Below are 16,505 nucleotides of genomic sequence, written 5' to 3' on the forward strand. Positions count from 1 at the left end.
GCTAATAACAACGTGTTAAAATAGCATGGAATTCAAAATATAATACTGAAATCACATTCGGACTATGTAATGTATATATACCTAAGTGGATATTGTAAAAGAATAAGGTTGAGAAAACATCAACCTTAAAGGCTCGTAGCACTTTGTTTCACCATGGTCAGCCACCACACGAATCCAGGTTTCCAACGCGATGGACGCGCAAGAGTACCACCTAGTATGTGGGCACATAAAAATAATATCGAGAAAATGTTACGAGTGATTGAGCAAAGGAGAATCAGGGCCGCCAATTTCAAAATATATAAATGTTTATAAAAATAACACAACGACAACTGCAGTTAACTGTATTAAAATAATTATAGTGGTCAAGTTTCTATATTACCTTCTACTGTGAATATATTATATATATTATTACTAATTAATGGAGATCTTCCGTGAGATGCACAAACAGGTTACCTACCTGAATCGGGACTAACAAATGAATAATTACAAGATAAAAATAACTTTTTATATACAACGTTTTTAAATTTTCTGTTGAATTATTATGCTCAAACTTGTACTTGATATGATGAAGTAAATAAAAAACAAACAAACAAACAAACAAATATAGAAATATCATTTTGATTTCCATAGTAACGCACGTATATTTTAATAATTTAGTTGCTAGAACCACCCCATTAGCAACCAATAATAGTGGATAGGATTACGGATTCCTTCCGAAATAACTTTTCATACAAAACAGAATGAACTGAGAATGAATTCAATTCTATTTAAAGATGGCTAAAAGTATTAAAAGAATGCATTGGCATCGTGTTCTGGTATATTCTAAAAGTTTCAAATGTCTAGCTAGTCGGGAAGTTAGTTAAAAATCGATTGCAAGATTTGTACTGGACAAACAACCACCGAACAAACAAGAATACGAGCTAATAAAAACGTAATAAAAATAGCATTCAATACAGACAATCAAGACAGATACTAGTAGACATTAGACCAGTAGACATTGGAAATCGTCTCTGGGATTATAGTCAATCATAAATCAAAAGTTGGAACTATCTTCCTTGCGCATAGACGATGCCTTGCCGGAATATTACTCATGGATAATACAAAGATTACTTTATTTCAGCCATGTACGAGTGTCAATCAACTGCAATCAAAGCCAAGAACATAACCAATTCACTGGATGCCAATTTTTGAACCAAGCAGTAACTAAAGCCTCAATTACATTGAGCGAGTTTACTGGCTGCTAGCCGGCGAGTTTAAAAGCGGGCGAGTCAGCTAGTGCGATAGTGATGATGGCACACAAAACTTTCCACTCGCTTAGTAGCCAACTAGCTAGAGAATTGAAAGCATATGTTGTTTCTTTAATTTGCTCGTACTCGCAGCTTGTTCACTAACAACTTTGATGACACACGGCTAGTTTACTAGCTAACAAGCCCACACGCCAGAGCAAAGTAACCCAGATTTCAACTTTTCTCGTAGATTGTTTACAATCTGCTATCCAAGCGACCCGATTCAATTTTGAATGAGAAATTTTATTTCTGCTTCGAATTGTGGGACAACTGCATCAAAGGATTCAGCAGTGGTCGAGAGTTGCTAGGATATAAATATAAATGATAATAATCCCTGGAAGTAATATTATATTCCACAGACTTTGTTAAAAAGATTCTGAAGTACGCCAACCCTGCCATGTATGTACGCAGTGAAATCGTTCTCAGCAGAAAGGACGGAGAGCCGCCGGTCATTATATCAGGTAAACCATCGAGGCGACATAAAAAATAAAGATATTTTATTTACCTGAGTGGTCGGCCTACAACAGTTTCATACGTACCCACCTACCTACCGACTCCATCAAGATCGGTACAACAATAATAATATTTTTTAAATATAAGACAATCCCAGAGATGCTCCGCCGGTCTGTTTTGTGATAGACTTTGAATTTCACGCGCTGTCGATTTTACAGGATTTCTGTATTCAAGCGTTTCCCAAATGGGCTACGGAACCCTCTAGTTTGCAAGCTAGATATACCTATATACAGACGAACTTGGTTATTACGAGGAATATGGGACCGACTGAATTTGCTCGTTATATCGTTATATAACATTTTTCACGTCACGTTCTATTTGTATAGAACATAAAAAATCTGAAAACAATCGTAAAAATCCCCGAAACAAGCATGGCATTCATGAACTACAAAAGAAGTTGTTTATTGTAATGAAGCCTTATGCCGGGTCCACACTGGCAATATGTCGCCGGCAACCTCGTTAAATTTTACGATAATTATCATACTTATCGTAAAATTTAACGAAGTTGCCGGCGACATGTTGCCAGTGTGGACCCGACATTAGACTTAGCCGGCGCTGGTACCTACTGACTTCACAAAGCTTGGATGTTTTACATGCAATTTAAACCATATGCGTGGATACTTTATCGATGTTGTCGGCGAAAACACCAATTAGGTACTTGGACATTTAACTAGTGTCATAACCGGCGGCATCGGTCTAGTTGCTGGGTTGCTTAGGGTCAAAAATTTTGTTTTTAAACGATCGACACATTAACAGTTTTGCTCGGTATACCTACCCGAGAAGCAGCTCGTTACAAAAGTGAATAAATGTATGGAGAAAATCATAAACTAAATTTTCAACTAATGTTTCCTCATTACATCCGAGATCTCGCTATTGCCGTGATCGTAATATAATAAAATCTGTATATTAAAAAAAATGCTAGGATCTGGCAATAAAAACACTGAGTTGGCAATGCTGTAAAAACACTACTCAAACTTCATGAATCATGATAAAGGTTCAATAAAAATATTGTGGATATTATAAAGGTGGTAGGTATTATGTATATAATTAAAATTAATTATGGTCACCGCATCTAATTACAATGAAAAGAAATTGTGTTACTATCGCCGCTATTCATTGTTAACGTCATTGTTTTAAGAATTTATTATCAACTTGATGAAATGAAATGAAATGATCCGATGTTATCGTTTGTTGTGACTGGAAAAATGGCTTTATACTCGTACATTTATTGTGATATTTTATTTGCGCACGTGCGATATGAAAATGATGTTGACGAAAATATTGCCGATGGCTCGAATTCACTCCCATGACATTACTGGCAACACCGAGTATCCAACCTACGTCTGTCACGTCATGTAAATTGGGTTCCATGACAAAACAGAACAACGATAAATATAACTATACTAGGGACCTTTCATGAAAAATAAAAATTTAATATTGAAATTGTCCTATCCATTATGTTAGATGTTTAATACCACAGATTTTCAATACGCACTAAATAAACCAAATTATATACCTAATTTCTGCATTCCTAATCGCTAGAAAGCCTCAAATAAACGGGACTTTGCCGGCAAGCTTAGGATATCTCATCGTAATCAATATAATAATATGTTCAAAATGATTGGGTGACTAGGTATAACGAAATAATGACCTAACCTAACCTAAATAGATCCCACAAAAATTATGTTTCATTTTTCCCCTAGCTCTTCTGTTTTGTCCGGTTACCGTAAATTGTACGTATTACAAAGAGGTGGCCGAATTACTAAAAATTCACGCGTTATTCGTGGAGTATTAATTGAAGACATCAGTTACGAGGAGTAGAAGTAGGCTGTTAAGATTCGACATAAATAGTGCATAGGTACTAAACTTTGTCAGTCATACTTGTGTTTTCATTTAACCAAAAATTCAATTTACGGATGGTAATGGCTAGTTTTTAAAAATCAATTAACCCTGCCTCAACCAAACCATAATAGTTTACATATGCTACGAGCGATCCGACAAAAATAGTGCACACTTTTTCAGTCATACTTATTTGTTTTCATTGAATTAAAAATACACAACTATAATATAACATTAGAGACGGTGGTTGGTTAGGTTTTTTTTTTTTAATTCATTAGTCTTTAGTGGTCAAATATTCTGCTATTTACAAAATATCCAAAATTATTTATGGTTTAATTTTAATGACATAATTTTAGATATTTTACAGATAAACGAATATTTTGTATCATTTTAAAAACTAATCAATTTAATCTGCAATTTGTATTCTTAATTCAATGAAAACAATAAAGTATGACCGACAAAGTGTACCTATACTATTTTCGTTAGATCTCCACAGCCTACCTCCACCCTTCGCCACTGACTAATACTTGACACTAAACGGTTTGATCAGTGAAGATAATCGAATGTGTACCAGGCAATGACATTAATACGGATGAAGCATCTGGAAAAAAATGACACTCACTTTTGTGTCGGGTCTGCCGAATGGCATAATCTGTTCTAACGCCATTTACAATAAAGGTGATATTGCTATAAATTCCCGATGCGTGATATCGCATAATGGAAATTGCGTGACGTCTACCTATACATGTGCGAATGTCGCTATGCGCGAATTTACTTGCTAGCTACTGTACTGAGTGCGTCGTCCATTAATAATGTCATTGGTACCAGGGGTAAAGAGTATTTCGTAATATTTTTTCAAATAAAAATTCGGACCGCCCCCGTGCAAAATGTTATCGCGCGCGCCTGCACCGCTAGCAAGATTATTTTCATAATATTTACACACCAGTTTCGTTGTGTCGTGCAGTGGCATTCGCCTCGAAGATGATACAAACGCGGAAGCCGCTGACGAAAATGTTCATTCGGGAGGAAAGTATTTTTAAAAATATCGTCCCTAATTTAAAAGCACGTGTTAGCCAGAAAACAACACAAAAAATAGCCTCAGGATTTACAAGCGGATGTTCAGACGAACGGCTGATGCTGTCCACAAAATAATATATAATATTCAATAATGAACGCCATTCCCAGACCAACTGCTCTACACGAATTGCATTAAGCGTCTAAATAATTTATTTATCACACGTGTTATCATTTTAAAGTGGCACTTATTGCAACACAATTCACAGTTGTGTTGATATTGCTTACTACCATTGAAACAGGCATCATAGCAAAGATACCAATACATCTGTGAATCGCCCGTGGTGCAACTGTAGACTGATTTACCTATACCTAACTTCGAACATCAGAAATAATATTATGAATAAAATTAAAACCTATAATAAATGGACAATCTCCTTTCCATACAGACATAAATGAATACAGGAAATAAAAATGGCACTAAGTGCCCGAAAATCGAAAAAAAACTGAGTATGCAGAAATATTCTATGTGCCATCGCCAATATCCTAAATACATGTCTAAGTACCAAAAAAAAATATTAGAACTTCTATGGATATTTAAAGATGGCTCTGGGTGTAAGAGGGAGCGTGATTAGTTTTAAAATTGGCACTAAGTGCCATTCTGTTTCAACTGACATTAGTATCAAAATGGCTGAGAATGATGTTTCAGCGTCTTGTCCTAATGTTATAAAACGTCGTAAAAATGGTGAAAAGAGTATGAATTGTGCGAGAAAAAACTGAAAGACGCCGGCAAAGGATATGTATCATGTGTTAATAAAGTGATATCTGCAAGAAAACCGCCAAATAATGAGGAAAATGCTAATTTAAATTTTCAAGTCATATTTTAATTTTCGTCAAGATTTTATCAGAGATTGGCAACCGTTTTCAAATTATGATATACAAGAGTTGCATATGAGAACATATTATTAGAAAATAAGCCATAAGGATATTGTAAGTTTCGAAAATAACTAGTTGAAGATGATGTCATATTGTGATAATATTTGGTAGGGTTGTCAAAAAACGGTATTTTTTAGAAAATCTTTATCTTACGAAATTAAAAAAACAATAATGTAACATGGAATCCAAATTTGAAAAATGAATAAGAAATAAATATTAACAAAAATTAAATTTATTGCCATAAAACAAGTATACTTACATGAAAAAAACATAATATAGGTATGTAAAAAGAAATTCTCGCATATTGGAACATGAGTTATAAAAAATAAAATGAAAATTATTAATACGAGTACCTTTAAAAATATGACGAAAATGAAAGAATATGATATTGTTAGTATCAATATAGAAATTGGGTTTTGCAACTAAATCAAGATTTAGAAAGAGACGGCATAATATCTTTGTTTGTATTTAAAAATAATAAAAAAGGAGTTTTTGTATAATTTGCGTATCCTTTGCCCTTGTCGGACATTGATGATTGCTTGTAAAAAATAGTTTCATTGGCCATTTCATTTCTCAGTTTAATTCATATTATAATTCTTTAAATTCTAATGGATTTCAGTTTTGTAATATTCCATTTAAGTCATTTTTTGCGACCCGGGTTTCGCCTTTCGGCATCTTCAGGCAGTGTACACTCACCAAAGGTTTCAATATAATAATATGTTTTATTTTAATAGATACAGTCATTCTTTTTATGAGTAATTGTGAAAATCCATTACAAAATGTCATCATCATTTGTTAATTATACTATTAATGGTTAAGTTAAGTATTATTTGATTATTCAGACACGTAAAAGGTTTCCTATCTCTTAGAAATATAAGAAGTTAATAACAATGTGTGTCATTGAGACTTAGTGCCTCGTTACCGACATAGAGCGAGGCACTTAGTGCTTATTTTAAGAAATTAGTGTTGCGACGTAGTGCTTTTCTAAAATGTCGTTGTTCAAACGTGTTTTTCTTAGAATGTTTAATTATAAATTGTATTTTTTTTTCTTCTAATGATATTAAGATTGTATGCTAAATCTATTGAGAATTTAATAAAATAGTGCTTTTATGAAAAATAAACGAACTATTCATTAAAACCGCTATATCTCAAATTCAACTTTTTGGTACTTAGTGCCTTTTTTATTTCGTGTATTCAAATATCCTAACACGTTGGCTTTGTTGGTAGAGTAGTAGTAAATAAATGTAGTTTTTTCAATGTGTAACTTAATAGATTCTTTGGTACCTATCCGCCGCATGTACTATTCCTTCTTTTCTTGACGTTTCGGGCTCGTTGCAGAGGCCATTATCAAGAGATATCTTGACCCAAGAATCTATTACGATAAAAAAACAACCATGAAAGTCTCAACCCCCACCCCGTAGACGGCAATATGCTCAGATTAGAATCGAACGTGGTAATTTACTTTTTTATGGATTGTAGGTGCTATTCCGATATAAAATCAAGGTAAGTAAAATATTATGAATGTGTTTTGCACTCGAAATGGTTTTAATAATTTTAGGGAAAACAGTTTTCAAATATGGCAATTCCATCATATTATGTGGATGGATAGTAGACAAATAGGGCCTAGTAGATAAATAATAATACAAAATAGTAATTATCGACGATTATATCGTAGGAAATTACTGCATATTCATTGATTTAGATTTATAATGTATTGTATCTTCACAAATTACGTCAATAATCAACCCTCTCTGTTGCCAATAATATGAACTTAGTAGATAGGAGGTTTTATTTCGGAACCAAAGTCAATGCATTCAAGGAAGCATGTAAAAGCATAATTGTCTAGCACTCCAGCATGCAAATAAAACTATTATTACTTATCTCAATATTGGTGTATGGATACCTAACGCCCAATATGGACGTACTATTAATGAAGAAATTCTCTACCTAAATAATATTATTTTGCAAAACTAAAGCCGCGTGAGGTGGGCGTGAGAATTCTACAGCAAGTAGCCAAAGTGCCGAAAAATCAATAGGCGAACACGTGGTAGAAACGTAGTACAGAGAGCCGGCAAAAAGACCTTCAACCGGGTGTCTCCCCCCCCCCCCTCTCTAATGCGCCCAAAGACAAACTTAATACATTTTTTGCGACTTTATAATATTACGGCAACATTGGTAATTAATAAATTATATTGGCAATTTGGTATTGAAACGAATTAAAAATGTACAGTTTGGGTAACGTAAAATCCTAATTTGGCTATACCTATATTAATTAATATTCAATTAAGTAAGTATAACCTCTACTGTACGCCAAGTAAGCTAAATTCTTCAATATTTAATATTTGCTAAATCTTTGATAGTCATTCTAAGCCACTAATTGATAATTAATCTATCATTAGAAAAAAATACTTACCCGATAAGGTAATGAAATACATTTACCTGGCTATCAGCTAGAAAAAAATGCATAATGATTGTGTTTCAGCAGGACGTAATAACTAAACCTTTTTAGCTTTGGTATTATACCTATTAAATAATTAAAACTCAATATGAAAATTATTAAGCAGACAAATGTCACTATATTTTTCATATTATTAAGTATATAAACGCACTTATTTCTACAAAACGCATTAAATATCATAGCATCATAATTAAGTAAGCAGTGGGTACCTAGCTAGTCTTGATAATTGTGTTACAACCGAAATACCTACTAGTTAGTTATCGACTTAAAAAATATCCTGTAAAATCTAATATAATTTATATTATGATATTGGAAAAAAAGTAATAGGTACTTAATTCACATCACCAATGATCAGGACCGGCTTCGTTTGCTTATGACATTGTGATGATAGAGTTTAAACCTTATGGTGGAGCGAGTTCAAAAGAAATTTTTGAGACTCCTTTATTTGAGGTTATATGGATACTATCCGTAGCTTTATCCAACTGACTTTCTTTTAGTTTAGGTATGCTTACATACTGTAGTGTAAGTGCTAGAAGATATCAATATTTGGCCACGTATTTTTTTCGACTTATACGTCGTGTGAATGAGAACTCTGCCATTCTTGGTAGTATTGACTTGTGTGTCCCTGATAACTATCTTAGAAATCGGGAGCATCAGTTGTTTGTTCTCCCGAGGAGCAGAACTAACCTGCCATTGGTGATGCCAATTGGGAGGGCAATAACTCTGTTCAACCAAATCGCTTCGGATGTTGATATATTCCATCTACGCGAGGACGAGTATAGGTGGACGTTATTTTACAAAGTATTAAAATAGGGTCTGCTTAACTCATCCGATGTACTTCCTTGTACCTATATATTTTTTTTTGTATTGACAGATTTATACTGTAGAATAACTTAATACTGATATATCTCTTTTGTTATGTACCTAATATTATTTTAATAATATATCGTTGTTTCTAAATGTCATGTTGTGAACGTCTTAAACTTATAATTTGTAATGTCCACAATATGTAAAATAAATGAATTGAATTGAAATCGTGTACAATAAACTATATAAATGAAACTTGTTATTTTTAGGGGTGCAGAATTATTGTCCGGGTCATAGATGTACCTAGACAATATTTAGTGTGCATATACTGAAATACATATGTAGGTACCAACTACTAACACTAAATAGACTGCCAGGGAATTAAAGCCAATACCAAGACGTCGCTGTAGATTGGTTTGTCGTATAGACCGACTATCAAATGTTCAGGAGACGAAAAAAATACCTACATGGAGGTATTTAAATTGTTGTTTTTACAACGTATGAATGCTGTATTCATTACAAAAAAATTTAAAGAAATGGATGTTTCTGGTCCATTTAGATACAAAAAAAATGATTCTGCATTAAAAGGTCGATTTCCAGATAAACAGATATTCGACAAACCAATCCTATAATGACGAAGAGTCAACAATGGTTGAACACATCCTGCGACGTACCTAATTTCCTATTTTCATTTTTTCAAAAATTAGCCCTCCCTGACATAAAACCTACCGCGTGTTTAAACTGTTTATTATACCTATTACGAAGGTATCAAATTAAAATTTTGATAAATCCAATTACCCTAACCCAACCAAATACCTACCCATGATTTTCTGAGACCATCTTTTACAAGATCAACCTAGGTATTGCGCGTATATTATTTATATAGATATTATCGCGTGCCATTTTGTAAATCAAATATTTTTCATGTATACATTTCGTGGCAGACGGCTGGAGGACGGGTGCGAAAGTCTATAAAAAATTATTTAGGTTACGAGCTAGCCGTCCAAGGACGAATTTCGTCTCGCAAAGTAAGGTTATGTTTTGCAACGCGGCCGGCGAGTGTTCGATTTCGATCCTTTTTTGAATTATTCAAATTTCGAATTTTATTTATCGCTCGTCTGAGGCAAAGGGCTATTTAGTGCAAAATAAATACGTCGATTCAACATTAAATGTGTGTCACTTCCATAACAAAAAAACTCTTTGTAGTAAATTATTGATAATACAATAATATTATAAACATCCTGATTGGTGACGGTTTCAGCTGCGGGACAGCTGGAATTGATATCAAAAACCAATGGAAAGATAACAAAATATTGTAAAACTCCAGATTAAGTCAACTTAGGTAAATAACATTTGTAAATAAAACAGATGAAAATAATATGTTCTGTTTCATAACACCACAGTGGATACAATAAAAAAAATTAAGTAAGTATATACTTAATATATAAAAATAAAATAAATATTAAGTATTAATTTTATAAAAATGACATGGTTTTATTTTTAATCTGGTTATTTTTCAGTTTTATATAATAATTTCATTGCCTTATTAGAAATTAAATTAATAATTAACGAGCACCTAAATTATAATATCAAACGTTACGTAGGTACCTACCTACCTAGATACTTGCCTTTTCATGGGTTAATATTTTTTTTAATTATCTAGGATTCCGATTGTCTACATCTACAAAGTATAATTATGATCAATGCTATTTAAAATCTCAATAGTAAATTTAATACAATTCCAAATGAGCATTTAACCAAGTTACATCTGGGTTTTTAGGTAACAATATTCGCTTGCAATTAAGTAAATTAAAATATAATATAATTTGCTTAGAATTAATAAATTATTAGTCAAATGTAGTCTCTTTCTAGGTATTTAACAGGTAGGTATCATTAATTATGTGTGAATTACGAATAAATATTATATGTATAGTAAAAATCATTTAATAAATAAATGACAATAAATTGACAGTTAGTTTACGTAGTTTTTAACTAGATATTTGATAAAACAGTAGATATGGGATAGGGATTGTCGTAGACGAATTGTGATGATAAGATGTGCGTGGAAGACGACATTGAGAAATCACGCGTATTTCACTTCCAAGGGGTGTGATTTTGCATGGGGAATGTTAACATTTAGGTTAAGATGGGCGTGATCACAATCAACGTCCTAAAAATGACGAAATACACGCTATACAATGTTATTTCTTGTATATATTAACTAATTGTAGTGTATTTGATCAAATGATATGCGTTTTATATAGAAATATTGAGCTTGTTTGAGAATTATTCAATACAAGAGACAAATTTCGCCGGGGTTAGATTTACCCGGTGGATGTAAAACGGCGCAGTTCGAAATAAATTGGTTTGCATTTTAAGTTTTCCATTTATCTGATGTTAATTAAGACTTACCTTGTCTTCCGACGATCTCGGCAACGTGTTCAGATGATGGCACCGGTACACACTCTGTCATGTTCTGGGACTTCTTCGCCCTATCGTCCAAAGCTGATTGTGGGCACGAAAAGGACATTGTCGGGCTTGAGGGCCCCATGGGCTCCGCGAGACCCAACAGAGACAACTCCAGAGCCAGCTGAAGTGCTCGTTCCTCCACCAGACCTCCTCCTTCGGGGAATAGACTCGACGGCATTTTTTATCTCACGGAAAACACAGTCAATTTAGGTTAATAATTAAACAGTCAAAACACAGTCAGTTCGTGGTTAGTCCAATATCTCCGCTTGCAACAATACCTCGCTATAACAACAGCGTAAATAAACAATCGAAAAAGCCGGCTGAGTCGATTCTACGCAAAAGCTCGCGCCGAATCAAAATTGTCAATTAAATAATATCCAACAAATTTAGTTAATGATTATTGTGGTTATATTTAATATTCGTTAAAATTTTAACTAAGACAATTTTTATTTAATTTAAAAAAAGTCTAATATTGACGAGTATAAAAATATAAACGTTCTCGTGCGGTAATCTCTCACGTGCCCCTTTATAACAAACAGGCTTGCGATACCAAATTTTATATTTCGATATTTTTATTTATTTTTTAATTGCGTTAACGTCGGTCGGGAGCACGCGTGTTCACAGTTGGATAGTCCGCGGGCGACTGAAGTTTTGCGAGCATTCGGCAGGGGGGCCGATAGACCAGCGGCGGCGAAGGGGGCAAACAGGGACATCTTCAGGGGAGGGGCACACCCTTCGTGTATTATACTGTATAGTGTGTCAACTTTCAATCTGCGAAACCATAACAAATCCTGTTTACTATAATAATAGTCACCATTTACATAGCATTAAGTACATTTATTCCCTATATCAGAGCTTTCCAACAGGTGTGTCATCTTGACAATTTAAAAACCGGAAGTTACGAGTAGCTAGCTCTTGCAAGCATCAATAAAAAAAATTTTCTCTTCGTGTGAGAATCTTCAGTTACTATAATAGTAAGTACACACGGCACGTTCTTGCTCGATGGTTTTACGCTCATTCCAACATATTGTCTCAACGTGTGGTCGACATCGAACAAATTGCGGTCCGTAATTCTTGCTCGATGCAATTTGAGTGAGGGAGTGAGCCTCCACAGAGTGGTGGTGTGTATTAACAGATTTTGTTTTTACGAGAAATGGATGTCAGCTACTTGCTCAACCTATTAGGTCCATACGCTGACTCATACACGAATTGAAAAACAATATATATACTTGCCAGACCCAGGATTTGAATCATGGACCCACGACGTTATAGGCCGACGCTTAAGCCGCGTGGCCATTATGGATGTGGAGTGTGGACATGTGTCACATGTTATTGTATAAAAATATGTCACAATGTTATACTCGAATGCCATTTTTCTCTCATTTGGAAGTTAAAATGAAATATAATGAAACCAGAGATACTTTTTTGACCCATTTTTGTAAGTTTTTTGCAATCATGACCCTACATCCTGAAGCAGCCAGGATATTAGGCAGTCTCCATATATACCAAACAACCCTATACGTGAAATGAAGGGTATTCACTGTATTTTTTATTACACTCACTCGAACTATGGAGTTGTCGAGTATCGACACACAATCAATTATTGTATCGCACAACCATGTCTATATATTTTACTATTAGAGACAATTTGTAATGTGTGTTTATCTCACTTATCTTGTCGATCCACCACGCCATCCCCCCCAATCCCCGAGCATGGGCCCACAAGCTAGAACCCTGTCAGTCCTCCCCTTGTGGGGGTCATGCCTGCAATATCTTTTAATATAAGATTGAGTTATCTTATGCTTGCAACCACGAACGAATTTAATATTTATGGTGTTCCAACCGCATATCACCATGCGAACTCTCATATTGACATTTTCTTGCATTTTTACGGACTATTTTACTTATAAAACTGACCGTTTTACAGTTCACCATGAGCTGATGTATCGTAAACCGATGACAGTATAGCATTGAGATCAAATTCTTGTCTAAATAAAACACTTAAAAATACGTAATAAAAACCACCGGAATACAAGGAAAAGACAGAAGAAAATAGGTAGGTACATTAATTAGAAATGCAATCATATCGTATATATTTAAATAAATTATTATTGAATCTAATAAAATTGTTGCGTTACTGTCCGCAAAGGTCCACGAACAACGCGTCATTTTTTATCTCAATACTATACGGCCATCTCTCATGGTGAAATGTGATACTGTGAAATATAATGCCTGCAATTTACATGTATACTTTCTTGCATGATTGTCACTCGAACGTTATTCATTTTTTAAGTGGCAACATTAAAACAAAAAAAAATACAATTAGTAACATGTTCTTTATTTAAACACATCTTCAATAGTTAGCGGTGAAGTTAGTTTGAAGAAATAAAATATTGGGGACACTGTTTAATGTAGCCACAAAGTGACCAAACTTATCACAACTACGTTTTAGTATGTTTATATATTTTACACTATCAACATAACATATAATTATTATGAACACGGGATAATCATGATAAGGGTTTAATCAGTGATTCCCAAAATATTGTATGAAAGATTTGAAGGCTTCTTGTGTTTGAAATACTTTTTGTAAAAAAATCTTCTTTTTGTTTGGCATGGAGCCTTCAAGAATCCTTGTCGCTCGCCAGTCCTCTTGTACCTTCCTAAGTCTTACCAGCAACCCGTAGCTCCACCGTATACACACTGTGAATAGTATTTAGCGGTCTTGCAAGACACATATGAATAATGATGTAAATTGTACGTAAAACATTTCACCGTGGCACAGTTCACCGTGAGCTTTCTATCGGAAAGAGATGCCCATATACTTTACGGTCTCCAATTTTATTAGATTCAATATGAACATTAGTTCAATTTTCATAGCTGATTTTGGCAAAAAAAGAGGGGGCAAGGAATCGGCTTTCTCATACAATTGAATGAAGCAGGCCAACAATAGCCGAAAACTTCCGAGAAATAGCGACGCGATAAAAAAAATTCAGGGCATCACGGAGGATTTACTTTGGTGATTATAACGTACCCGTATAATATAATGTTAACGTGGAAATTTTGTCGTAATTTGATTACCAGCCCGCCTGACCACGCTTTTCCACCATACCAGCATGCTTCACCATACATTCATATAACCTGCCGCCCCTAGGGCGTTACTAATATGAATTTTGTAGATTTACATTCGACAAAGTATAGTTTGAGTCTGGCGCGTAAACTAATTTGCAAGTACGGCCGTTGTGCTGCTTCCGATGCAATTCGTCATTTCTGCCTGCGAAGATGCACTTCAGACTAAAATAAAATAATAATTTAAGTTTTATTTTGCATGTAGGTATACTATTAGATTGTCACACAAAATCTATACTTACCTTAGAGTATAGAATACTTACCACTTATTAAATATTACGGTATAAGTCGGTTATGGGGAGCCAGGCGGCAACCGCGCTAATTGTCATAGCCGATTTTGGGCAAAATTCATGAATTCAAGAATGAAAACCTAAACTAACCTAACCTAACCCAACCTAACTTAACCTAACCTAAACTAACCCAACCTAACAAATAATTCAGTACCTACCTATATCGGCTATTTTCAAAATATGTTTGCCGCTGGCTTCCTCATACCAGACTTGTCCCAATATTACAATCCCTGCACGTCACCCTATTTCTAGACGACCAGTGACATACCTACAGTGCGACTCTATAAGTCTTCAGTAACCTGACAAAACAGAAAATGATAAAACGGTTACATGTAAATTCTACGTAAAACATTTCACCGTGGCACAGTTCGCCGTGTGCTTTCTTATTGGAAAGAGAAAACCTTATACTACCTAAACGGTCTCCAATTTTATTAGATTCAATATGAACATTAGTTCAATTTTCATAGCTGATTTTGGCAAAATTCATGAATTCAAGAATGAAAACATAACCCAACGTAACCTAACATATAATCCACTTGGTATATCGGCTATTTTCAAAATTTGTTTGCTGCTGGCTTCCTGTAAACCGGCAAGAACCGTGTTTTATTTAGAAGTGAATTGTATGTCAGTACTATACAACCCAAAGAGATCGGACAGTCTTTAATATACGGCCATATTATATTTCACGGTGAAGTGTGATACGGCGAACTACATACGTACAAGTTTCCGGACACAGAAACTCTATTTCTAGACGACCAGCGACATCCATACAGTGCGACTCTATATCAAGTCTTCGGTAAACGGACAAAACAGAACATGAATAAACAGAACAGTGACAAAACAGAACAGCCAGGGGAGAAATACAATTCATTTTTGTCATAGGTATCTATTTATTAATTAAATACTTATAAAACTTAGTTTATAAACGAAATATATATAAAAATTTAATAGGTATATAATCACTGCATGTTGGCCATTCGACGTTAAAACCTCAATTTATCTGCTTGATTTTAACAATCATGCACAACTCCACAGAATTAAGCTCTTTATTTCGTTGTTCTTAGTCACCCAATCATTTTGAACTTAATATTAGATTGATTAAGGGGGATGCTTATACTATCAGAGGCGAAAAAAGGCACCTAACGGAAAAATACGAAGCTTGCAATTTGAGATTTTTTTTTGATAATTTACAATTTCGACTGTAGTAATTAATAAATATGTATCTGAAAACACTAAAAAGATTTTTTATTTTTTTTTAAATTTAAAGATAAACTGGCAATTGTAAAAAAATGTAATAAAATGTGAATTCGTTGCAGGGTCAAATCTGATTATTACATTATATTTTATGGCCATATTTATTATTAAAATTTAGTTTATTAAGTTTTAGATTTTCTGTCGTTTAGATTTTTGACTAATTCATCGTTTTAATATTTTTATATATATTTTAAAAAACATCGGTTTTTATAAAAATATAAATGTACATAACTTGAAATCCTTTTTATTTATATAAAATTTTATTTTAGGCATGGTCACAATATTGAAGCTCGAGTTGATATAAATAAAAAGGATTTCAAGTTATACACATTTATATTTTTATAAAAATCGATGTTTTTAAAAATAAACATAAAAAATATTAAAACGATGAATTAGTCAAAAATCTAAACGACAGAAAATCTAAAACTTAATAAACTAAATTTTAATGATAATTATGACCATAAAATATAATGCAATAACAAGATTTAACCCTGCAACGAATTCATATTT

General features: G+C 33.7%; 1 protein-coding gene across 1 annotated transcript in view; it reads right to left on the reverse strand.

Moving 5' to 3' along the window:
- LOC147072673 (RNA-binding protein MEX3A) overlaps positions 1 to 11,967 on the reverse strand; it is a 148,906-nt gene extending 136,939 nt beyond the window's left edge. Inside the window, exon 1 of the mRNA XM_085945777.1 lies at positions 11,266 to 11,967. Within this exon, the coding sequence (XP_085801903.1) occupies positions 11,266 to 11,500 (235 nt within the window). The 5' untranslated portion in view covers positions 11,501 to 11,967. The remainder of the gene's footprint in view (positions 1 to 11,265) is intronic.
- Between the last annotated feature and the right edge of the window lie 4,538 nt (positions 11,968 to 16,505).

Source organism: Rhyacophila brunnea, unplaced genomic scaffold, assembly GCF_057557595.1.
Source record: "Rhyacophila brunnea isolate RB1 unplaced genomic scaffold, BYU_Rbru_1.0 scaffold_19, whole genome shotgun sequence".
Classification (NCBI taxonomy): Eukaryota; Metazoa; Arthropoda; class Insecta; order Trichoptera; family Rhyacophilidae; genus Rhyacophila; species Rhyacophila brunnea.